Source organism: Cavia porcellus, unplaced genomic scaffold (genome assembly GCF_034190915.1).
Source record: "Cavia porcellus strain 051 isolate PalLab524CR breed Dunkin Hartley unplaced genomic scaffold, mCavPor4.1 scaffold_2, whole genome shotgun sequence".
Taxonomy (NCBI): domain Eukaryota; kingdom Metazoa; phylum Chordata; class Mammalia; order Rodentia; family Caviidae; genus Cavia; species Cavia porcellus.
This window is the reverse complement of record NW_026947485.1, coordinates 65,401,181-65,427,834: the sequence shown is the minus strand read 5'-3', so window position 1 is coordinate 65,427,834 and position 26,654 is coordinate 65,401,181. Positions and strand designations below refer to the sequence as shown.

The 26,654-nt window shown below is 33.7% G+C and overlaps 1 protein-coding gene across 8 annotated transcripts in view; it reads left to right on the top strand.

The window, feature by feature from the left end:
* Akap9 (A-kinase anchoring protein 9) overlaps positions 1-26,654 on the top strand; it is a 163,484-nt gene that overhangs the window by 8,406 nt on the left and 128,424 nt on the right. For 6 of the 8 annotated variants that reach the window (XM_063242921.1, XM_063242902.1, XM_063242926.1 and 3 more), the window contains exons 2-7: positions 10,735-10,983; positions 13,956-14,000; positions 22,751-22,804; positions 23,160-23,330; positions 24,068-24,223; positions 25,033-25,230. In XM_063242921.1, the coding sequence (XP_063098991.1) occupies positions 10,735-10,983; positions 13,956-14,000; positions 22,751-22,804; positions 23,160-23,330; positions 24,068-24,223; positions 25,033-25,230 (873 nt within the window). The remainder of the gene's footprint in view (positions 1-10,734; positions 10,984-13,955; positions 14,001-22,750; positions 22,805-23,159; positions 23,331-24,067; positions 24,224-25,032; positions 25,231-26,654) is intronic. The other 2 variants (XM_063242911.1, XM_063242936.1) reach the window with 1 other exon arrangement.

Below are 26,654 nucleotides of genomic sequence, written 5' to 3'. Positions count from 1 at the left end.
GTTATTGATAGAGAGACTCTTCAATTACCGTGACAGCCAACATTAATTATGGTGTAAAATTGTTCTTTGAATATTGTAGATACATTGTTCTACAACTAAGAAAGCCACTCTGCATCCCTGTTTTCTTTTAAACTTTCTCATTTGTTTTAATATCTACATGTGAGTTTTCAAAGTGGATGTGGTAGTTTGAGACCTTCATCAATATTTATACATTTGTTCATTGCTGTTTTAAAACTGATTTATCACCTTCTGTGTTTGCTGAAAGAAAACAAATCAAAATAAAGCATTATGTTTAGAGAGAGAGAAAATGGAGGAAAGAATGGGCAGGACATGTTTCTTGAAATATATATAGTATTAAAGAAAAATTTCTGAGGAAAATTAAAAAAAAAATGGCAGGAGCTGGAGAGGTGATAAGAGACAGTGAAGCGATGTTTTTGTTTGAAACACTTCTGCCCCGATCTTCCATACAGTCCCTTGGATGTAGCTCATCTTTTTTTAAATCAACTTCCTCTTTTCAGCTGTTAGTTTCACTGACAGAACACCATAAACTTTGTTGAATAGTAACACAACAAAAATAGGAAACTGACAAACAAGGAAAGGTATGATAAATTCAGGGAATTGGAAAAAATTGTTTTTAAAAAATATGTATTATTTTTATAAATAAGAAAGTTTATAAAGAGAGTTATACACTACTGATTTTTAAAATATAAGTTAATTCCTTCCAATATGGCACCTAGAAAATTCTAAGAGTAAATTATTAGATATTATTGTATCATTTGTTTCTTAGTGTGAGTCCTCTGAAATTAAAATCAGGCATTGACTTAATTGATTAGCATCTTTAAAAAATTTAATTTGAAAAGCTACTAAAATCTTGAAAGTTTATTTATGAAGGTTGTGTTGGCAGGGAGAGAGAGAGAGGTAGAAAGACAGATACACAATATGGGTATTTATAATACTGCTAGTTGGCTACATTGTAGAACAACCTCTGTGACTTTGGAAACATTTATTTCTTAATTTGTTTAACAGACAGTTTTGAATGCCTACAACTGCAGCTATGCACTTTTACTTAGCATTTATTTAAAATTTTGCAAATTCTGTACCTTCTTTATGGGACTAATTCTAACATACTATAGTACATGGATAACAATTTGTGTTTTGAAGTGAAATGATAGAGAACTTTTTGAGTGCTGAAATTATAAAACTCTAGAGAAGCTATTATATTTTGAATTGGTGTGTGATTCACATAACAAAAATTAACAGTTTAAAAGCGAACAGTTCAGTGTCATAAGCCAGTGTTATGCAGCCACTACTTCTGTTTAACTCCAAAAAATTTTATTATCCTAAAATAAAACTGTCCATATTTTTGGTTCACTCCTCCCTCAGCCACCAGTTTACTTTTTATTTCTATGGATTTACTTTAGATCAGTGGTGGAGAATCTACGGCGTCCATGTTATTTGCTTTTCTTTTGACAAAAGATGTTAATATATGAATTTTTTCTAAACAAAATCTCAATATTCAGGCTTAATTGCAGCATTGGCACTTTGTGATAAATAAGTGGGTTTTGGGTTGCACTTTGGGTACTTAATCTCTAAAAGGTTTGCTCTAAATAATTCATCACTGTTCTTGATAGTTCATGTAAGTGAAATCATACAATATATGACTTGCGTACCTCTGACTGCTCTCACTTAGTGTAGTATGTATTGACAATTTCCTTTTATGGCTGAATAATATCTTAATGTGTGTAGAAACCACAATAGGTTTGTACTGTTCTCTATTGATAGTATTTTAGTTTTTTTCCAACTTCTGTCATTTTTGAGTAGACTGCACTGAACATTTGTAAGCAATTATTTGAGTACCTGTTCATTTCACTTGGCAGTTGAACTACCGAATTGGATGGCAATTCTGTGTTAACTTTTTGAGGAATCACCAATCTGTTTTTTAAAGTGGCTATACCATTTTACATTCCCATTAATAATGTATGAGGATTCCAGTTTCACCAACATTTGTATTTTCTGGGTCTTTTGTTGTAGCTGTTCTCATGGATGTAAAGTAGATCTCATTATACTTTTAATGTGTATTTTCCTGACTGATCATACTGAGCATCTTTTCATATGCTTGTTAGTCATTTGTAGATCTTCCTTGGAAAAATCTTTATTAAAATTCTTCGCCCATTTTCAATGCAATTGTCACTAACTTGTTCTATATATTATTATTATATGAATTATTAATATATGAATGTAATATAGCATAATATACACACACGAGAGCTGGGAGAGACTTTACGTATTCATCTGTAAGACAAGTACAGACAGAAGCAAATACCTTTCCAGTAGGGCTATCTTCCATCTTTTTTGTTTGTTTTTGTTTTGTTTTTCAGGTTTTCTGGGCTACCAAAATATAAATTTTCTTCTTTTGAGTGGTAGTTTTTGGTAAATTGATTACAGTGTGATACTAAAGTTTGATATTTTTTGTGTTTGTATGGGCTAGTGAGTCATTCCATTCCACGACGAGCTGGTTTACAAGTGCAAGCAGGTGGCCAAAGGGACATTACCAATCTATATCCACTATGAGTTAAGAAAAAATTATTTTCAGCAATGAAAAGTCATGTCATTTTTGTAAGTGAACATAATAGACCTGTGTATGTTTCACCAGTGTAAAATATTTTTGTTGCAGTGTGGATTCTCCTTTTATTTTTTTGTGATCCTTGTCATCAAAATACAACTTATGATACAGAATGCCATCAGGCTGCACTATGTAAAGCATTGTTTGATTTGCACAAGGGTTTAATACTGTTCAGAAGTACTAAATATTTTGACTACTGAAAAATTTAGCTTTGTTCCAGGAGTGGTTTTGACTAGGTTATTTATTTAAATCTGTGGAAAGAAATTTCTTTTTATTACATGAGCAATCTAGTGTTTGTTTTCAGTTGCTCTCTGGGTTATGATTCCTTTTGTTGGTTTATTGTTCATTAGATTTTTATGTGGTCTAAAAGTTTCTGGATAACTAATGTTTGCTTACGTGTTTTTCCCATTTTAAAGAGATCATTTCTTAAAACTTAAGGAGTTACTTTGACTTTTAAAACTACACTAAACTTTACAAAGTCCAGTCTCTAACTTTGACTTTATAAATTGTATTGATTGCATAGCTGCTCTTATTTACAGATCTCTGAAAACTTAACAATATAAAATTTGTCTGGCTGTCTCTGTCTCTCCATTTCCATCACTGTCTCTCTGTCTCTTAGAATCGAATGCAGGGCCTCATCCTTGCTAGTAGGCCTTCTAGTTCTTGATATTGAACACATCCCAGAATTCTTTGTTTGCTAATGATTGTTTGTCGCAGGCTGTGTGATTACTTATTCCTCAGGGAAGTCTCATTTTTATTCAGGTTGATATTGCTTTATTAGTTATTTCCCCAGGAAAGATAGGAATAAGAACCAACTATTCTCATGTGGCCTCCTAAAATATTAGTTCTTCATATGTATCAGGAACCAAATTTAATGTGTCAGTGTGTGCAGGACTTGCTGGAAATTGCCATAGGCTTGGAGAAGTAATCACAGTTAATTTCCACGTCATTTATATTGTATTGACTACTCGTATATGTTGATTTGTTGAGTCAAGTTAATAGACCCTCCAATGGGCAAAGTATTGGAAAATGTAAAAAATATAGTAGCAGATGTCTACTGGAAGGGAGTTTATATGTGAAATGGAGAGTTTTGGCTGAAAATTAGAGAAATTCTACTTTATATTCACAATTTATAGAAATGTGTGGTATGAAAGCTTCTATACTTGTCAAACTGATATTTAATTTTAATTTTCATAGATTCCTTTCATAATTAAAACACAAGTCTAAGTGTTTCTAATGATTTCATTTCTCCTCTTTCTTTTTTCTTTTTTGAGACATACTCTTTTGCTATGTAGTTGAGGCTGGCTTTGAACTCACTGTGTAGCATAGGCTGGCTTCAGACTCTTCAGCCTTCTGAGTGTTAGGATTATAGGCATATACCACCACACCCCACTTCACTTTTCCTCTTGAAACAACCAATAATAATTTAAAAAATAGGTTTGAGGAAGAATATAATTGAGATTTACTTTTAGTTGAGAATACATGTTTATAAACTGAAAGGATGAAATAAAATTTTAACAAGTCTCCTGTTTTGTTTAGCCACGTTAGATTTTATTCTCTCCAAAAAAAAAAAAAAAAAAAACAATAAGAATTGTGGGAGTAAAAAAAACCAAAAAGTGTAATTGTTATTAAAAAGAGAGGAAAGGAAGGTGATCTAAGGGATATAACTGCATGTATGTTTGAGTGTGTAGGGTGGAAATCCTTATTACTGAACTTCTGTTGGATCATTGATCGACACTGTCTGCAATCTCATGTATGAATGTTCACTTTACATGCTTTAATTTTATAATTTGGACAACTATTTCAAAGATGACAATACGTAACCTGTTAACTAGTGATATCTTACTGTATTTTTTTCCTTGAAATTCTGTATTATTTGTACTGTTTTATTGCTTTGTTTTTTTATATTTCCTTTTTTTCTCTCTTAAAAATTTTTTAACAAGTCTCATTATTTTAATCTTAAAACGGAGGAGCCACCTAAACTTATTTTTTCTAGTATCTGCATTTTTAAATTGTTTAATGTAAGTATATTTTTTCAGATCTCATGTGGCCTCCTATTTTCTAGGCACAATAGTTTATACCTAAGAGAGTATTGTGATAAAAAATCCTTTGAATAATTCTGATTATTTTCCTTTATTCTTTGTAATCATAACCAAACCCAAACAGAATTAATTTTTAATTCAGATTTTGCCTTGTGCTTACCTTTTTCTTTCTGTTCTCATACTACAACCCAGAAAAATTAGACTCACCTCATCTTATGCCATATTGCTTCACCTCTATTCATATTTCCATACCAACATTAGATTATTCTTAAATAATATTCTTATTACATACCAACATTAGATTATTCTTTTTTTTTTTTTTTTTTTTGTCTTTTTCGTTTTTACCAATACTGGGGATCGAACTCACGGCGACCTGCTTGCAAGGCAGGCACTTATGCCGCTGAGCTAAATCCCCAGCCCCCATTAGATTATTCTTAAAATATTCCTTTGGTTATGTTACTGTACCCAGTTCTTTTCAGTTTTTGATTTATTCATTTCTGTTTATTTGAGTCACTGCTTTATGCAAGTTGTTAGAAATTAAGAGAGAAAGTCATTGTCTGCTCCTACTGTTTTCACATTCTGACAGAATAAAAAAACCATCCATGACATGGTAAGTTAAGTATTCATAGTAGAATATAGAGAACCATTTATTTACTCATTTTACGCATTTGGTAGATAATACTTGTGCACTTACTGCTTGTTTGGCACTGTATTAGAATGTAGGATGTGAATGACATGGAATCTTCCAGACATAGTAGGCAGAAATATAAACAGTTAATCATAAATATAAAATTCTTAGCGTAATTTTGGATCTGTGAAAGAGGGATATCTTATTCCATTTTGATTGTCAGAGACTTCTGGGGTGGATGATCACTGAAGGAATCTTTGAAAGATGGAGAGGAATTAGGCAGATAAAAAGGAAGAAATGAATAGAATTTTTAGGAGAGTAAGACAAGATAGATAAAGCGTAGAGGTATGAAAGAGTTTGATTTCCTTCAGGAGAAGGTATACAAAGGTCTGGTATTATTGAAGTATAAAGCAATACAAAGAGTATGGTTGAAATAAGGCTGAGAATGGGGTTGCATCTTAAATCTGACGTTAAGGAGATTGAATTTTTTGCTGTGGGTTATGGGATGTATTTATTTATTTATTTATTTGTACCAGGGATCGAACGTACAACCTTACTCTTGCCAAGCAGGCGCTTATGCTGCTGTACTAAATTCCTGGCCTTGATGAATTTTTAAACTAAGAGTAATGTGGTTACATAGATTTACATTTTATTTATTTAAACTTAAAATTTTAAAAATTCACTTCTCAGTGATACATAAAGAGATTTCTGTTAAGTCAGTTTATGAGCTTTATGAAGGATATATTGAAGAGGACAAAATCAATTAGAAGGCTCCTGAAGTAGTACATGTGAGAGATGTTGAAATAGGAATAGTAGTAGAGATAGATCAAGAAATGTACACAGCCAGATGTCATGGCACATTGCACTTGGAAGGCTGAGGCAGGAGGATTGCTTCGAGTTGGAGGCCAGCCTGGGCTACAAAAAGTTCAAGGCCAGCCTGAACTGCATAGCGAGACTGCCTCAGAAAAGAAAGAAAAAGAAAAAAAAATGGAGAGAGAATAAAATTGGCAAAACTTCGTAAGGAGAGAACAATGGAGAAAAAGATGTTATTGCTAACTAAGATAGAAAAATAAAGAGAAGTGGTTTCATTTTTACTTTAGGTAAGATTATAGAATCAGTTTTGGATATGTTATATGAGAAGTTCTTTATGATTCATCTGGATGGAATTTTTCACAGATTCTGTTGTGAAAAGCGATGTAATTGTAATAGATACGAGGCTACACTAAACCAGACCATCTAGGATCAAATTGTGGGTCTGCAAATACTTTATGACGTTAAGAAGTTACTTAACCTTTCTGTACTTCTGTTTTGCATCCTTAAATCAGAATAACAATAAAGCCAGGCATGGTTGTACATGCCTATAAGCTCAGCAGTTGGAAGGCTGACAGGAGGATCACCATGGGTTGGAACCCAGCCTGGGTTACATAGTGAGCTGGAGTCCAGTCTGAACTGCGTAATGAGATCCTGTCTCAAAACAAAAACAAAAACAAAAATATATGTACCTGCCTTTTCTTGGGGAATTGTGAGGACTTAGCTAACTATAAAAGTACTTACAACATTGTTAGACTATCAAAAGTTTTCCAGAAACATGAATCGTTATCATTTCAATATTGAAATTGGTATGCTGCCACAAGGTGGCAGGTATACATTACAGTTATACAAATTAAACAGTAAAACCATCAGTTTTTAAGAATATAAAATACGGACCATAGTAACTCAATATAAGGTATTTCATTCTGGTAGAACACCTTTGTTCCAAACAAAAACTGAAATTAGGTAAGGGAAAGAGAGATCAGAGGGTAAAGATGAAGAGATTTCCAAGGAAGAACAAGAGTATATTTGATCTCACAGAAATTTTAAGACATCAGAAATTCATGCTGTTCTCTCCACCATTTATTTTCTCAGTTCGTAATATTTTATACACCTTGCTTTACAGATGAGCTTTGTTTGCCTGTACATCAGTTTGTATGTGACAAAAAATTTATAGGATTAGTTCCTATAAATTAGTTCCTAAATTTATTTGGTCTAGTAGAGTTCTCACTAGATACATATTTTTAAAAATCACTATGACAAACAGGAGTTTTGTCATAGTCCCTTCAGAGTCCCTCACCTCTCCGAGACCTGTCTCATTCAATTAAGTTCTGTCTTCTAATAAGCTAGCAACCGAACCTTCAATACAATGAGTTTTTTGGGTATTTTATCTATTTATTTATTTATTTTTGGTACTGGGATTTAAATGCAGGACCTTGTACTTGTCAGGCAGGCATTTATGCCTCTGAGCTATATCCCTGGCCCTGGATGATATTTTAGACAACTATATCAGTTTCTTAAAATCCAGCTTTATTTTCTGTACATCTGAAGAGGTAGAGATGGCAATGCCAAACCAGCTGTATAATAGAAAGTTGGATGTTGTTTTCAATATCTACTAATTATTATTTTAGGTAGGTAATTTATTCTTTGTATCCCAGCTCTTTTCTCAATAAATGTTTTCTAGCATATTCTCATATCTCTATCCAAATTGTCTTTCTGTTGTAGGTTCTCTTAATGCTTGTGGGTTTTTTTTGTTTGTTTGTTTTGGTTTGTCTTTTTGAGACAGTCTTCCTATGCAGTTCAGGCTGACCTTTGTAGCCCAGGCTGGCCTCAGACTTGCAGTGAGCCTCCTGCCTCAGCCTTCTGAGTGCTGGGATTACAAGAGTTGCCACCATGTCTGGCTTTTTATTTAAACACTTTTTATCACTTGAAATTAGATGTTTGTGTTTAACCGTGTTTTAAATTTGATTTTCCTATCTGATTACAGCTCATGGGAGCTGAGTTTGCATCTGTTTTATTCATTGGTATGCCCTGCCTTAGCACACACCTGGCATGTTATGAACAGTCAATAAATGTTGAATAAATGAACTACGTACTTACTAACTGACCTGTGCTAAATTATGTCCTTCACAGAGAGAAAACTGTGCAACCACATCTCTTTGGGAAAACCTTTGAAAAAATTAGGACAAGACAGTTTTTTGTACTACTTCCATATACATTGAATGACTGAATTTAAGAAATTGTGCTCTTTTAACCTTTATTTCTCACAGCTGGTGAATTACAAGCTAGTCTAGACTAAAAAGTCCTTATGTGGGATGACAGATTGTGACTCATTTCTAGTACAGTGCCTGGCACTTTGTAAACACTTGGTGAACATGCAAAAACCTACACAGATTTCAATTAGGTTTTTTTTGGAAGGGACATTATAAAAACTTGGCATGTTTTCATACATTTTGAAATTCATTTTTCTGTTAAGAATGATCATTTATAATATAAATCTTGAGTTTAAGGAATAAATTCTTATTTATGACTATTTAGTCATCTTCTTGTCAAGATAAGACACTTGCTTGGGATCTGAACCAATTTTGAAAGGCAAATGTATGTGACCATACTATCTTTCCAGTAAATCTTGCAACTATTTCTGTCCCTGCATATGTTAGCATTTTTATAATTGGCTTCCAAATGGCAAACACAGATGGCTGTAGTCTGAATTTTCAGCATGTTTTAGAATAAATGTTTTCTCAGTAATTTAAAAGTGCATTATTTCAGAATCAGATGGTTATCTGAGTTTTTGCTTATTTACTGGCTTGCCATTTTTCAGCTTTAAAATAAAAGTGACTTAAATAGCTATAAGAATTGGAATATGTGATATGATCTGTACCTTCCCTCACATTTTTATCTAGAACAGAAAGCTATTGTGATACTATTTTCCTGAGAATTTAAAAGTTTTATTTTTGTTTTTTTCTTGGTGGAAGAGGGAGATTATACTGAGAGATTATTTTAAATAATTTTCTCTCTTTATTTTTTTTTTTTGAGACAGGGTCTTACTATGTAGTTCAGGCTCCCCTTGAGCTTACTATGTAGCCTTGAACTCACAGCAATCTTCCTGCCTCAGCCTCTTGAGTACTAAGATTACAGGTGTGTGCCATCATGCCTAACTGATAATGGTTAATTTTAATTTTGAAATCATGGACTTTTTTTACAAAGAAGAATTAGATATATCTCTTTATCATCTTAGTTGTCAGTTTTTATGGAGCTCCTTAAAACTATTGCTGTATAGTAACTTCCCTATAAAAGGTAAAGTACCCTTTTTTATTTAACATATATTTATTATCATTCTAGGCTTGAATATGTAGAAGTGAACAAAAGTCTTTGCCACCATGGAATTTACTTTTTGTTTCATGTTCAAAAAAAAATACAATTTCATATAATCAATATAAACATAAAACTTTTTATAATTTCATCTTTAGATATGATTTAAATGCTATAATAGAACCATTCTTTTCATTCGCTTTTTACTGTCTTTTTATTTACTGGGTTCATATAGTCATGGATACGGTTGTCTCAGAGTCTTTTTTTAATGTTTTATTATTGGCTATGTATTATACATTGAATAAATATTAAATATGTATTTTGACAGATTTTGAATTTTAAACAAAATTTTAATCTTTGCCTTCGTATGTTCTCCTGTCTAAATATATCCTAATGTGACAATCTATTTGAAGAAGTTTCTGAAATTGGATGTAAACATTGAGTGTCATTATTATGAATATTTTTTGGCATTGCTGTCACTCTCAGATTTTTTTTCTATTTTTAAGTTTTTTTTATTACCTACACTTCTGATTCTATTTACAGATAGTATATTTACTAGTAGTCCAGTTAGCTTATTTTTAAGAATGAATCTGTTATCCTTCAAAGTGGTTTAAGTGCATTCCAAGAGTTTAATAATATGCAACTAGAAACAACTGTTCTTGCACCTGTTTCACAAGCAGACACAAGTTGGAATAACGGGTTAGTGGCTGCATAACTAGGAAAAAATTAAATGCTACATGTTTTTATTTTCTGTGAGGCTGATAATTAGCTATTTCTGTTATGAGTTAAATACTAAGTGAATAAAACATTTCTGCATACTATCATCTATATAAATATACATTATACTGTATGTTATTTAGTAATCAGATAGTTAACATTAGCATCATTAACAGGATTACTTTAATACTTTGTGTAATAAAAATTTATTGGCATACAGTCTTTTGTGATAGGTCTAGTAATTGTAATAGGTCTAGGTTGTATATTTCCTCTTTTTTAAGGCATAAAGGAACTTATACATGGTCTTTTTTATCTTTCTCCTTTTAACGTGATTATGAGTGCAAATTAAATTTATAAATTGTTGGTAATATTTGTTTCATATAAAAGTTAGAAAATTTATAGCATCAGAAAAGGAAATTAAATGTAATTTCAAATCCAGAAATACACCAAAGTTATTATGGTTATAGTTTTCCAGAATTTACCTATGCCTTTAAGTGTAATGTTCTTAAAATTCAAGCCAGATATATACAGTTGTTGAAGGCTGTCAACTTGAGATTGGCATTTTAAAAAGGAAATGTTGTACTGTGTTTTGTTTTCTGTAGCTTGCCCAGTTTCGTCAGAGAAAAGCTCAATCTGATGGGCAGAATCCTCCCAGGAAGCAGAAAAAAAAAAGAAAAACCTCAAGCAGTAAACATGATGTGCACAGTTTGAATATTGATCAACCACAGAGTGATGAGATGTACATAAATAGTTCTCAGGGAGTAGGATCAGTCTTGACTCCCGAATCCACAATAAAGAGAACTCTGCACAGTGGGGAAATAATCAAGCCTGAGCAGGTCTTCTCTCTTGAAGTAAGTATACATACAGATTTCTCATCATTGTAATTCTAAGTGGAAAATAGTTACTAGCACCTCATGCAATTTGTTTGTGATTTTTGTGTCTGTAAGTATCAGTATTATAGTAACTGAACATCTAAAATATTTAGTAATCAATTTCTGAGAGTGAATTTTGCAAGCTTAATTATATAAATATTAATTGAGCAACTGCAATACACCAAAGCTGGAGCACCAACACTATGTTGATGAGTCTGACAGTCTTCCCCTTTAGAAAAATTAGTTTAGTGGGGAAGGCAGATAAGATACACAGTGTATTCACACAGAGCTACATTATCAGCTATCCACATGGTACTAAAAAGTGCAACAGTGCTTTGCAAAAGTGCAACTCAGTTTTGTCTATGTGATTGGTGAAGGTTTCTAGGTAGTTGGGACTACAGATATGTAGCATATAGATAAAAGCAGGAACTTTGACAGAAATTAGGTTGAATATGTAGATGAATTTGAAGAATAGTGTTATATTAATGTCTTCCAATCTGTTGTATAATTTATTTGGTCCACCTTGAATTTCTTTCAATTTTATTTTGTAGTTTTAAGTGCATAAATCTTGTACTTATTTCATTAAATGTATTCCTAAGATTTTATTGCTATTTTATTTCTGAGAATTTTATTGTTTTTGTGTGTATTGTTTTTTTTTCTTTTTTTAAAAAATAAATTTATTTACTTATTTTATTTGTCTTTTTGCTATGCAGTTCAGGCTGGCTTTGAACTTACTTTGTAGCCCAACCTAGCCTCAAACTCATAGTGATCCTTTTGCCTCTGCCTCCCAAGTGTGGGGATTACAAGCATGTACCACTGCACTTGGCTGTAGATTATTTTATCTTTATTTTTTGATTATAGAAATATCTTGTTTAATGACCAAGTTAAGTTCCTTCAATAGATTGTAAAGTATATTGATCACTAAATGAGGAGCTGTATATTGTATATATACATTATGTATATATACATTACAAAAGTCAGAACAAAGAAATGGTCAAAGAAAATTCCAAAATGATGAATTTGCTTTTATTTGCATAACTCTTATGTGAGGTACTATAATGTATAATAACATAAAGTTGCAGTATTGTATGTGCATTACCATCAGCAGAAATTACCATATTATAAAAAGTGTACTGTACAGGAAGAGTGAAGATATGTTATAAGTTTGAACAGTGTACCTTGGTCTTAGTCTGCACAGTATTGTTTCTCATATTAGAGGAATGCATTCAGGTTTCTATCTTGAGTATTAGCTCATATGTTAATATATATGTATATATTGCCTTTTGTCAGATTGAGTTCTTTCTAGTCCTGATTTATTCATTGTATTTATTATAAAGGAATATTGAGTTTTGTTAGATGCCTTTTCTGTGTCTATTGATAACTAGTACAAAAACTGTTACTATAGAAGATAGAAGATGTTAGAAAACATAATTTCAGTCATTTTAAATATTGAATTCTTTTCATGACTTCATATACATTCCTCTCTCTAGAGTTCAGAAAAGTTCATTTTAGTTGTTTTCACTTGAGTTTTACTGATTCTTCTGTTCAAATCATTAGATCATTATTCTCTATAATGAGTTTTTTCATGTCTTTTTTTTGTTATTTTCTTTATCAATTCCAGAATTTCCCTTTGGTTTTTATAATTTGTTTCGTTTATTGTTCTCTATTTAGTATGGCATAGTTCTTAACAATTTTCTTCAGTTTTTGTAGACATTATTTCTTTTAGTTACTTAACTATACAATACAATATTTAAAAATAGCTGGTTTTAAGTCTGTGTCTATTGATTTCAGTTTGTGTTTTTTCAAAGACAGTTTCTATTGACCATTGTTTTTCTTGTATATATGCCACATACTCCTTTTTCTTTGTGTATAGCATAGTTTTTACCTGGGCATTTTAAATAAAGTGACTGGGCAACTTTGATATGTGATGTGGCTTGAAGGTACATTATTTACTATTGCATAGAAAACCAGTATTTGTGGGATTCTTCAGTGTAGGTTTAGCACTTTGAATGCAACAACTGTTTGCTTAGCCATTTTATTCTCAGCACAATTTCTACTGCACTTCTGACTTAATCATTTAATGTGAGGTTTGTGTCATGAAAAATTTTAGTTTTAAAGGAGGGCCTAATGAGTTAGCCACTGTTACAGAATTTTGGAGAAGAGCCTCGCTTGTTTCTGTTCCATCAGCAGTTTTTGTTCTATCAGTTATTACTTCATAGAGAAGCAGACTTCGAACTTAATCTTGAATGCTGAATGACACTTCCATAGGTGTAAATGAGAATAGACAAATGACAATTAATACTTGTTGAATAAAAGAGGAAAATATCCAGGTCTTACTTTCCTTACTAGTAAAGTGAGATTCTTGGGTTAGATGTGATGGAAAATGAAAGTAATTTTGAAAGCAAAGAGAATCAGAATTCGTTCTACTACTTCTTAGCTGAGGAATGTTTGGAAAAGCTATGGATTTCATGCGCAAATCCCAAGGATATAATAGTAAAGTACAGTTACCTTTCAGAGTGCTTTGAAAGCTGCAAATGTGTTTTTACAATAATGATTGTTATGTTCTTTAAAGTAAATACTTTTTAATATCAAGATCTGATGGTTCTTTTGAAGAAATTGAAGTTTTTCTGACAGCATTTTAATGACTTTTTAAAGGAGATACAAGGATTAGAGGAATAGTGTCTTATTTGATGCTTTGGGCATACAAATGATATCTACTATACACAAGACCTGTGTGAAAGTTGTGAAAAATGTCTAGTGATATAGTTCATGTTTTATTTGGTACTTGTAATTCATAATCAAATGAAAATTTTAAAGGTCATTTTACTAGTCTTTTAATGGTATTTTATCTGAGGTTTCTATCATAGACTAGTAACAGTAATGTCTTAATATTAGTAAAGGTTGGTGTTTAATAGGGAAAAAGTTATAATTGGTTTTTATTTTTATTTTAGCCAGAAAGTGAAATTTCAACCACAGCAGATGATTACAGTTCAGAGGTAAGACTAACATAATTTCAAATTTCATAAATAAAATTGATATTTTATATTATTGAAATTATTGTTTATACTTTATTTCTTGCAAATGTGTATGCTTCTAGTGTATTTTTAAAATATAATCAATGTAATGTAAACCATTAGAAAATCTGAAGATTATGTTTTATTACTGTATTCTTTTTTAGTTGTTAGCTAAGGTTTTAACTGTTTGAATAGTTCAAACAGTTGGTTTGAACCAGTTTGGTCCATTTTAGATAGAGGACCTGTTTTAGTTCCTGGGAAAATGTTCAACGCTTGGTTTCCATAATACGTCACAATTACAAGATAATCATATTTACCACAGTAAAGTTTTATGTCAGACTTTTTGAGTAATGCTTTTTATAAATGCGTCAATTGTTAGATTGTCATGAACACTTGTTTATTGAAATTAATATTTCAATAGGATTTTCAGTTTAGGTAACAAACTATAAAACTGACATTGGCATCTTTAGGAAATACCTTCTTTATTTGTGACCAGTAACTATATGCCATACTGTTACCTGATTGTCTTAGCTATGATTGTCATTTCTTTGGTCCAGATGTATTTATTTATTTATTTAGGGTTTTGTAGTGGATCTTACTGTCTTCAAAGTAGTTGCCTATATTATCAAACAAAACAGAATAGAATAAAATCAGTCAAAATAAAGTGGTGAAAGCAGTACAGAGCTTCAGATCAAGTTAATAGGAAATCAAAAATGGTTGCCATATTATATCCTGCTATCTTTGGAATAGCTGTCCATGCCATCAAATGTAATACAAGTAGACAAACTGAAAACAGAATAAAACCAAACTAAACAGAACAATGAAAACAATATGGGTTTCAAATCATGATAATAGATTAACAATGGCCACCGCCTTCCCTTCTTAGACAATTCCTCCCCTTTCACTTTCACAGGATGTATTGTACATTTTGTATCACACTAACTCCTTTAGTTTTATTAGGGAGGCAACTATTCACCTAAGTGGTTCTGAACCTTTTTACCACTAAGCATGACCTCAAGTTATATCCATTTACCTACAAGAGCCTCAAGGTTTTCTTTCTTTATAGCTGAGTAGTTTTCCATTATATAAAAGTGTCATGGCTTTCTAACCAATCTGCAGCTGATGGGCAAGCTGTCCCCACTTTTTTGTGGTTCCCTGTCACATACAGCATTGTTTGCTCATCTTTGACTTTCAGTCTATAAACTCCCTTTCGAGTTAAATGTATTTCTTATATAAAGCATATTGATGGACCCTATCTCCTGACCCACTCTGCCTGTGTTTCTTTTCATTGGTGAATCACAGCCATCTGTATTAGTGATTATGGCCAACCTCCTCTGCTATGGCTGTGCCTCCTCTGCTATGCTTTTTTCTGCTGTTGGTTGTCTACTTTTCCCCTTCATTCTGATGTCTGGCCCGTTCAGTGAGCCCCCTCTGCCATTGTTCCTGAAACCATGGCCTTTTTTTTTTTCTCTCTCTAGAATGTCCTTTAGTATTTTTTGTAGGGTTGGTATGGTGGTCATGAACTCTCCCAGTTCCTCTTTGTCCCAGAAGCATCTTGTTTCTCCATTAATTTTGAAAGATAGTTTTGTATGGTACATCAATCTGGATTGGAGGTTTTCTTTCAGGACTTGGAATACTTCCCTCCAAGCTCTTTTTGATTTGATGGTTTGTCTCACGAAGTCTGTCATGATTCTGATGTGTTTTCCTTTATAGTCCATCTTTTTCTTTTCTCTGACAGCTTTTAATATTCTGTTCTTGTGTTGCATTTCTGGGATCTTGATTATTATATGTCTGGGTGTAGATCTGTTTTGGTTATAGCTGGCTGGTGTTCTGTATGCCTCACTTACCTGAATATCATTTCCTTTTCCTATGCTTGAGAAGTTTTCTTTAATTATTTCTGTAAATAACCTTTGTATTTCTTTGTGTTTACCCCTGCTTTTTCATTCTTAAGTTATACTTCCTCTTGTCATCTTGTAGCCTTTGTATTGTTACTTCCTGGTTCCTTGTTATTTTTAAGAGATCTTTCCTTTCACAATTGCTAGCTGCAAACCTGTCTTCAAGGTTTGATAGTCTGTCCTTAGTTTCTTTCATGCAATTTTGCCAGCTTTCAATGGCATTTTTTTTCCACTTTTTTTTTTTTTTTTTTTTTTTTTGTCTTTTTCCTTTTTATCGGTACCGGGGATCGAACTCACAACTGCCTGCTTTCAGGGCAGGCGCTTATGCCGCTGAGCTAAACCCCCAGCCCCTCAATGGCATTTTTAATTTCCTGGTAATCTCTTTGAATCTGTTTCATGTATTCTAGGTTTTTTTTTTAAATATTCTTTATTGACGGTTTCCCTCATTATTCTATGCTCCTCTGTTCTTCCAACTATATCTTTAGAGGTATTTAGTAGTTCTTTTATGTTTCACATTTTTTCTTTTATTTGGGATAGTATTTCTGTTCTAAGTTCTTTAATAGCCTCTTGAAGCTATTTCTTTATTTCAGTTGCTGTTGCTTCAGAAACTGTAGGTAGGCCACTCCTGATCTTTTCCATGTTTACATCTTCTGGACCAGTACTGCTTGAGTTGGAGGCCAGAGACTGCCTTTTGTTTCTTTCTCTTGTCATGTTCCTAGTTCCTTACGAACAAGTATGTATTGGGATCCCCAGCATTTCCTGTGTTTGCTACAATTTTTCTGAAGTGAGATTGCCTTTTCTAGCCCATGCAGGCTAGAGATATCTGTTGTTGACCATTGGGTGTGCTGGTATAGGGCTGTTTGCCGCTTTTCCCAGCCTGCTGGTGGCTCCTGGAGTGCAAGCAGGGGCAGGGCAGGCTGCTTCTTTCCTCCCAGGCTGGTTAACAGCAGGGAGCCTTCACCACATAAAGCATGTGCAGGGTTGCCTTGTTAAAGTACACAAAGTATGTGCAGGGCAGACCAAGCTGGTTGAGGATAGCTTTATGGAAACCTGGATGATGGCTGTTGGACTGCATACAGGGGTGGGACTCGGTCCAAATAATTTGCAACAGTCTGCTTGGGGCTTATCCTGCTCAACTCCAAAATGGCATCACTCACACTCACATGGAAGGACTGAGTCTCCCACACTCTCTGCTAGCCAGGGCAGTTCTCTAGTCTGCTGCTTCCCTCTGCCACCACATCTCCCTGCCGAAGCCTTCAGGCTTACCAGTCACCAGCTTCCCTGTGACTGTGCATCCCTAGGTTACAGCAGCGCTTCTCGCACGCACAGTGGGTCCGGCTCTGAGTGAAAACACCGCCATCTCCTGCCTTCTTCTGGTTTTTTTGTTTTGTTTTGTTTTGTTTCCTTTTTTTAATGCTCTCTGTGGGTTTCATTTCTTACTATAGTTTCTTCTTGGGTTGAGGGGACTCACTTCTTTCCTTCTTGTCTTCTCCAGAATGCTGTGTTCCAGCATCTGGACTGTTTTTCTCAGAGAGGCTGTTTACTCTGCTGCTTACTGTTCCACCATCTTGTTCTGTTCTTTATGTGTCCAACTTGCTTAATCTCTACCCCGTACCAATTCTGTTATCATTGCTGATCCGCCCCTAATCCACTGCATGGTGCCCTGGATGTCCAGCTTCTCTGAGGCCCGATTCTTGGCGCAGATTGTCGTGGGCTGACCTTTGGTCCAGATTTAGAGGATATGGAAAACTATTCCCTACTCTGAATGTTTCTTTCTTTCTTTTTTATTTTTTTAGATTTTTAATTTTATTTTAAAGAGGATAAGCGAAAACAAAACAATAAAAATGATTCAAGATTTCAAAACAAGATTATTATAAAATTAACGGTCACTATATTGCATATTGTTATCTTTGAAATAGTTGCTCAGATTACAAGATACAGGCATGCAAAACAGATTTTAAAAAGTTTCTATGAACTAATAGAATTAGTAGTACAGTTATCTTAGCTATCTTGTGTGTGTGTGTGTGTGTGTGCACATGTGTCTCTGTGTGTATTTCTCTTCTTTTTTCTTTTTCCCCATCCCAGTTGTTCTTTCCTTTTGTGCAGTTTCTTTCCCTTTCACAATACCTTTTGGATCTTATTTATTGTTTTTCTACTTTGAATGCAACTTAGTATATTACATAAATCTCAATGTACTATAGGTTTTTAATACAAAAAAATCCTTCATGTTCCCATTACAGTTTTATATCAATAATGAGAGCAAAAACTGTGACACTTTAGAAGTATAATATATTTAAAAGTTGGATGGTTAGTTAATAAGTTGTCAAGAAAACATTTAACCAGTGTTAAATAAATTGTTACCCCTATGGGACGAATCTTTATTTTTTTAATCTCTTGTCTTAATAAGTGCCTTAATTCTTACAAATTGTGTTTCTTCATTAAAGTGTTAGATGCCTTGAAATACTTCAAAACTCTACAAAAATCTGTTTTTCCTTTATAGGAAAGTGAAATTTTATTATATGTCAGTTGGCTGTAGGTTAAACTATTCCATACATCCTCAGAAAATTTAGCTAAAATTCATACAGTCATTTTCTCACAAAAGTATCACAGCAAAATTTTAATTTTAATAATACAGATTGTGCAGTTTAATGTAGTAATTGTCAGTTTTTCTTTACGCAATATAATAATATTGGAAATTCATATTAAAATAAGACCATTTTGGCTTAAGTGTTTTAAAATGAATAAGAGATGGGGATTATGAAGTCCAAAAACTGTATTGAAATTATGTATCTGTGTCACCTAGTAAATATATGTTTTGAAGTAAGGTACAAATAGAATTTAAATATAAGCACTGGAGATAAAATTTAGAATAGCATTTATCGTACTCATTGACTTTGGCCCTTGGCAAGAAATATGTTTTACTTATATATGTATAGTTTCATATATGTAGTTGTATGCATGAATACATAGAAATAAATATGTATACATACACATGTTTTTCAAATAAATTTCAGGAAAGATACAATAAGATGTAGCCTGAAATATTTTTTCTTTTCAATCATGGTCACAACAATTAACAGCCTTAAACTTAGGGAAAAACAGTGATTTAAAAGCTAACATGGAACTAAAAGGGGTGTCTTGAGCATCCCTCCTGTGTCATACACAGATTGCAGAGTTTGGGTGTACCCTACTCTCTAGTATTTGCTGCCTTTTCCCTTGTAGACACCTGACACAATGGGGAGAAAGATGTAGAGACTTTTGCTTTTAAGACAGTATTTTCAACTCATGTCTCTTATTATTAATATCTTCTACTCCAACAAAGTTGTTTTCCTTCAGGAAATCATCTTTACTGCTCCTGATGCTTTTGATAAGATTTCCAGTGGTAGTCTAAAAGACCTTTCTGAATGGGACAATGGCAAAGAGCTAAAAATTGATATCATCCCTAACCCTTTGGAATGCATCCTGACTTTGGTAGACACAGGCATTAGCGTGAACAAGACTGACTTCATACATAATGAGTTACTGCCAAGTCTGGTGCTGAAGCATTTATGGAAACTCTTTAGACTGGTGCATAGAGCTTTGTGGCTGAGCAATGTTACTGATTTAGATCTAGATGCCCCCTGCCCCAAGCCTCATGTGGTCACAGTGTTTTTTCAGAGGCTGAATCTAGAGTGTGTAATTGATTGGCATTGCAATGCCAGGATTAAGGGTGCTGGGATTCAGGGTGAGTGATATCTGGATCAGTCCACTGATTGGATTGACATTGCCCTAATCTCGGTAGACTGGGTACAACATAAGGGACAGAAAGAGGCTTTCTAGCCTTCACTTGTTGCTTTTACTGTTTTCCTCTGCCATGAACTGTTGCCCTTCTGTCATGTGTTACCTAGCCTTGGAGCCGGCTAATTATAGACTGAAACCTATATAAACCGTAAGTTAAATAAACCTTTCCTATGTTAACTTGGGGTTTTTGGGTATTTTGTCTCAGCAACAAGAAAAGTAATGACAGGCAGTTTGGTTTTGACTTTTTTTGTGCCTGTCTAGTGGGAGAAAAAGTGGTTGCGATCATAAAGCAAAGTGATGATGAAGAGTATTCCTGAGAGTCTTCTGCTGGGGCATCCTTCATTATATTTGCCAACTTCTTCCAGCCTATTGGCTAGGATACGAAGATGGTCCTTTACCTTAAAGACCAGAAAGAGTATTTGGAAGAGTACTAGTTCAAAGAAGTGGTGAAAGCAGTTGCTATTCGCAGGATATCTTGTTACCTTTTATTTGGAGAAAATTTGGGAGAAGGAAATCTGTGATGACAAGGCCGAAGAAGAAAAAGATGTCAAAGAAGAGGAAGTTAAGGATGGTAAGGCAAAGCCCACATTAAAGATGTGGGCTCAGATGAGGAAGATGACAGTGGGAAAGGATCAGTACAGGATAACAGAGAGGAGTAAGGAGAAATACATCGATCAGGAAAAACTGAATAATACTAAGCCCATTTGGGTGGGAAACCATGATGACATCATTCAGGAGTGCGAAGATTTCTGCAAGAGCCTTATCACTGAGTGGGAAAACCAGCTGGCAGTCAGGCACTTTTCTGTAGAAGGTCAGTTGGAATTCAAGGTATTGCTTGCTAATCATCCCTTGGCAGGCTCTGTTTGACTTCAGAACAAGAAGAACATCAGACGCCATCTATTGTGTTCATCATGAACAGTAGTGAATTGATACTGTATTTCAGCTGTGATGAATTGATGTCATCATATTTCAGCTTCATCCTTAGTATGGGTGATTCTGAGGACCTGGTCCTGAATATCTCCCACAATGCTCCACCAGAGCACAATCATTCATGGAAGTTACTTGCCAAAATTCTTAGGAAGTACCTTGAACTCTTTGAGCTGACAGAATATAAAGAGAAGTACAAGAAATTCTATGAGGTATTTTCTGCAAAATCTAAAACTTGTAATCCTGGACAGTTCCGATAACTGCAATACCTTTATGATTTGCTGTGCTGTCATGCCTTTCAATCTAGAGGTAAGATGATTCTTATGTCACAGTATGTCTCTGTATGAGTTGCAGAAGTCCATCTGTTACATCACCAGCAATAACAAAAACCGTGTGACTCTTTTGAGGACCAACTACAAAAGTGGTACTTTGAGATGGTATATATGACTGGGCCTGTTGGTAAGTCCTGTGTTGGGCAGCTCCCGGAGTTTGATGGAGAGAAACCAGTGTTGGTTAGCCAGGAAGGTTAGCCCATAACCAAAGATGAGAATGAGAAGAAAACAGAGGAAAGCAACAGGAAATTTGAAAACCTCTACAAGCTCATGAAAGCAAGCAAAAATAAGATTGACAATCTTCTACATGCTTGTGTCTTCACCCTCCTGCGTTACAACAAACATATATGCGTTGACAGCCAACATAGAGTGGCATTTAGAGAAAACTCTACAGTGGGCTGTCTGATGACCAAAAAAAATACCTTCAAACCAGCTTGACCACCTGACTGACGGACATCGTAAAATTTGCTTGACCAAATTGGAGAAGAGTTAAACTGCTGAGTAATTGTGTGTATTAGGTACAACTAATTATTATAAGTGGATGACATATAAATAATACTAATAACATAACCTAAAGGAATATCCTTTGCTTAATATAGAGATAAATATATAAACATCCATTTTATTATACTATTACTTCAAAGTAAAAATTTACAAGTGACTTGATATTAATAATTCAATAAGAGTAAACCTGCATTCTGATAGTTTTCACTAGAAAACTATCAGTAGTAATGTGTTACCTTAAAAGTTTTTTCTTTCTTCTTTTTTTTGTGTGTGTGATTTTGTTTTTCAGAAATAATCCAACTGTGATAAAGAACTCTGTATATGTAATTAGCTTGCTTGCTTTGTCCCTCCTGTGCTCCCTCCCTGTCTCTCTCTCCTTGCCTTCTTTTCTTAGCAAGGGATTGAACCTAGGGCCTTGCACATACTAGATAAGTCTCCACTACTGAGCTATGTCCCCAAGATTGTCACTTTTTAAAGTATTAAGGCTTCCATAGATCTGATCCTAATTCTGTATTCCATCTTACATACTTTTACAGTAACAGTTTCATTACCTTAGGTTTTGTTAACATAGAACTGTAATAATTAAGATATGAGCAGGTTGGAATTGGTTTTTGTACTAATTAGTGGAAAAGAAGGAATTATTAAGTGGATTAATTGATCTGAAATTAATTTCCTACTAGATAAACCTGTAGACATATTCCGTCATCCATCTTTCTCTTACTATAAGGTATTATAGAGACAAGTAGTGATATGTTAAACCTCCCTGGTCTGTCAGAGTTGGCATGAATATCAGTAGTATTCTCACCAGAGGAGGAAGTTGTTGAGGCAGTGTTATGCTCCTCTTCCTGTCCCTTATTTTCACTTAGCTTGTTTACCAACCTCTTAAGAAAATTATGGCAGTAAATAGTTTTATTTGAAAATGAATAGGGCTTACTTCAAACAGCTGTTTAAATGATGTTGAGAAAGCATTTCATAGAAGAGAATTTGGTAACTTGAGATTTAGAGTTACCTTTCTGAAGACCAAATGGAAACTGCATTTAGAACTTTAATTTACTTCTGTGAAAACCTGTAGGATATTGTCTTTTGCATTAAAAGCACTTGTGTTTGAGGAATGATTAACATTTGAAATGATGGTAATATTCTTTTTAGATACTTGTTATATTTAATTACTGTATTTTTGTCAATAGAACATTTTTCCTAGATATAAAAGATACAAGCACATTTAGTAGAAATAATATTGTTAGGTAAATAAAGTTCTAAGATCATAATATATCAGAAAATTGTTTTTATACAGGTAAATGGTTGCAGTTTTTTGGTGAAAACAGGAAAGCCTACAAATTTATTGAGGGTACAGTATTTAAAACTATTCATAATACTAATGTTTTTTACTATTTAAGACCAGGCTTACTAACAGATTTTTTCCTGCATGTACTTCTTTTTTCTGTGTAATTTTTCAGTGCTTTCAATGTTTAATAAGTTAGCCACTTTTTATGTAACACTCAAAGCAAAATTTTCAGATACCCTGTGTATGCTTTTAAAAAGGTACATACCGGATGTACAGCAAAGTATGTTGCCATAGCAGCAAATTTCCTGGAGATGAGTGATGTTTTAAAGTGGATTTTGCTGTGGAATTTAGTATTTGAATTCTTTTTTCTGAGAAGTGTTGCTAGTCCTGAATTATTTAAAACTTTGAATTGATACAGGAAGAAGAATTCGGTGTTGATGATTCTTACTCTGAACAAAGTGCACAGTATAGTCAGACCCATCTAGAGATGATGGAAAATGAATTGGCTGGGAAACAACATGAGATTGAAGAGCTAAACAGAGAACTAGAAGAAATGAGGGCTGCTTATGGGACTGAAGGACTACAGCAGGTACTTTCTATGGCTTTTGGCTTGCTACTCACAAAAGGAAAAATGGGAAATTTGAATGATAGTATCTATATATGCTTTAAAAGATGGGGTTTCTAAATGGTTACTAAAGGTTACCTCTTAATTTTTTGGTTTACAAAAATCGATGTATTTCCTTCATTTAACTTGGTATGTTAGCTACAGTGAAATTACTTCATGAGGACAGATGTTTTTCTATTCAGCCTGAAAGAAAATTATAGTGTACATAAAAAATTGGCTTAAACTCAGTAAAAATGTGAATGATCCCTTCTAATAGTATCTGTAGTTAGAATAACATCTGATATCTAGAATGATCAGTTATGAAGCCAGATAAAATGGGACATTGATTAGGATGAACAGTATATTTCTATTTCATCCTTTTCAGAAACAAGTTGGAATTAACTTGTCTGCTGGTACTGACTCGGTACAGATAAGGGGCACACCACAATATGAAGACTCTTGTTCTGAAAATAGTTGTATGGAAAAAACCAGATCCAATGGATCTTTTTTATCCCAGTGCAAATAAATCTTTTCAAAGATGGTTTGGCAGCAGAGCCAATTTCTAAAAGATAATAGCTTTCAAATATGGAAGGTTGCTTAGAGATTGTGAAAATTCTGCGAATGTGTTTAAAATCTCATGTTTTTGAAGAATGGTTTCCTGTGATACTAATTCTATTTTTTAAAAAAGCCTAGCACTTAATTGTCTTCCTGATTTCCTTTAGTTACAAGAGTTTGAAGCTGCTATTAAACAAAGAGATGGCATCATAACCCAGCTTACTGCTAATTTACAGCAAGCAAGAAGAGAAAAGGATGAGACAATGAGAGAGTTTTTAGAGTTGACAGAGCAGAGTCAAAAGTTACAGATTCAATTCCAGCATGTAAGTATTTCTATTGGTCTGGTCTGGTGTGGTCTGGTCTGGTCTTGTCTGTCTTTCTTTCTTTCTCTCTTTCTTTTTCTTTTTTTGGTGATGAATTTAAAATTTTTACTTTTTAGAACAAACCTAAGTATGTTACAAAACTGCTCATTATATTACCCTGGAAAAACTAATTAATATCAGTACTCCCTGGTTAGTTTCTTGCTGCTATTCTCTTTGTACTACTTTTTGCCTGTCTCTTCTGAAATTTTCAAAGTCTTATCAGGTAGATTGAGTACATTTTTTGCACACCACCTGTACTGACCCCAACAAGGTTTTATTTTACTAAGATGATAATTGATTATTTTCTATTTATGTTTAAAGTCAAACAGAAATCCAGTTGCATTAGTCAGGGATTCTGACAGCAGTAACAGAAAACAATTTAAAATCATTTAAGCAAAAGGGAGAAATGTAAGGATATAGTTTTATGTAATTCAAGGACAGAATTATAAGCTAGCCTCTGTAAGGGATTCGAATGAGAGTCTAGAAAGTCATCAGGAATGCAGGAAGTGCTGTCTTTGAGGCCTCACTTCTCCCCATTGTGTCGTCTCAGCCTTACTTCTCTTACTAGATACACTTCCTCTATGTTAAGTGGAAGCTACTTTTTTCCTGGCTTGAGTTACTCAGCCATGGCAGCATGTTTGCTAAGATTTCAAACCTGTGAAGTAAGCACAGTTCCCTGATAGCCACCAGTCTGAGCTGAGTAATGCTCTAAAAGATACTCATTCTCTAGTCTCTTGAAAAATTGTTATCTTGAGGTTTCTATTTTCAAGTTACAGGCTAGTGAAACTCTGAGAAACAGCACTCATAGTAGCACAGCTGCAGATTTACTGCAAGCCAAACAGCAGATCCTGACTCATCAGCAGCAACTAGAAGAACAAGATCATCTATTAGAAGATTACCAGAAGAAGAAAGAAGACTTCAAAATGCAAATTAATGTCTTGCAAGAAAAAATTAAAGTATATGAAATGGTATGTTTATTTTAAAGAAGAAAACAAACTTGCAGCAGCTTTTAACTTTAAAGGTTTTATATGGGTGCTGATCCTTTTACTTATGTGAATCACAAAATTTCATAGTACTAACTTTTTAAGTGTAATTTATTTCAAAAGCAACTAAAAATTTCACCTAATACAGTTTTTAAGATAACCCTACTCATTACTATATTTCTTAAAAGTGATCATCATGTTAAACTGAATTTTATTATATAATTAGAATTTCTGTCCTTTTTCCCCTATGTAAAAACATTTTGATTATCAAATTCTAAAATCATAATTATGAAATACTAAAATTTTACGGATTTTTATTAGAAATATAAATTCAGCTTATTCTCTATTAAGTTATGTTCTACTTTTGGGGAATTTATCATAGGTTGGGAAATATATAACCCATATATTATAATCTTAAGTTCTAAGCAACTCATCCTGTAGATTGTATTTTGTTTCTCAACAGAGAAGTTGAACTTCAGAAGTCATTTGCCTGGGGCTGTCACACTAACAGTTACCAGAGTTAGTATTTAAACCGTGTCCAACTGGCCCAGGGCCAGAGCTTCTTGCCCTCTTCCTTCTCCATCTTGTGGTCCTTTCCCTATGGGAGCTGAAACAAAGCAGGGTCTGATCACTTTGTTTGACCTCAGCTGAAAACATATGTGTACAGCAACTCAAATTGTTTGCCATTATGTATATATCTGTATGTGACTGAAAGCACTGTTACTATTTGAGGATTCCAAATTCTAAGAAGTAAGCAAATTTGTAAATATGAAGCTATATAATGAAGATGTATAGTACATACTGCCTTACAGAGGAGCCATCAAGCAAGAGAATAGTGAAGGCAGGTAAAGGCCAGGGTAGACTGATTGGGGCAGGTATTTTTGATCTCTAGTTTTCAAGGCTGATTATTTTCCAACTAGGTCTTATTTTCAGGGAAACAGTATCATTATCTCCATTTTACAAGAGGACATAAATTCAAAGCAAGTGGTAAAAAATTGTGTTAGGTACACAACATAATTGTGTTAGGTGAGTTTATAGAGCCAGATTTTAAACCTCAGCTGACTACTAGAGACGCTCTTTGAAAAATAGGAACTATACAAATTGAAGACATGGAAATTATGAAAAGGGCAAATTTTACAGCAAAGGCTGATGGCATCTCAGTCATCTTCCTTATGCTACACCTGAATGAACACCACCAACATTTCTCTCAGACTTCACTTTCTAGATTTTGATATTATTTCTTTAGATGTGTTAAACGTTACTTCAAGTGACTACCAGTCCAATTTGCCAAAGACTTCAGGTTCCTCAATGTCATTTCTTTTATCTACTTATGTTCTGATCAGTTTTCTAGGTTTTCTTTCTTTCTTTGTCTTTGGGACTACAGCCCTTAACTACTTAGAAGTGCATCT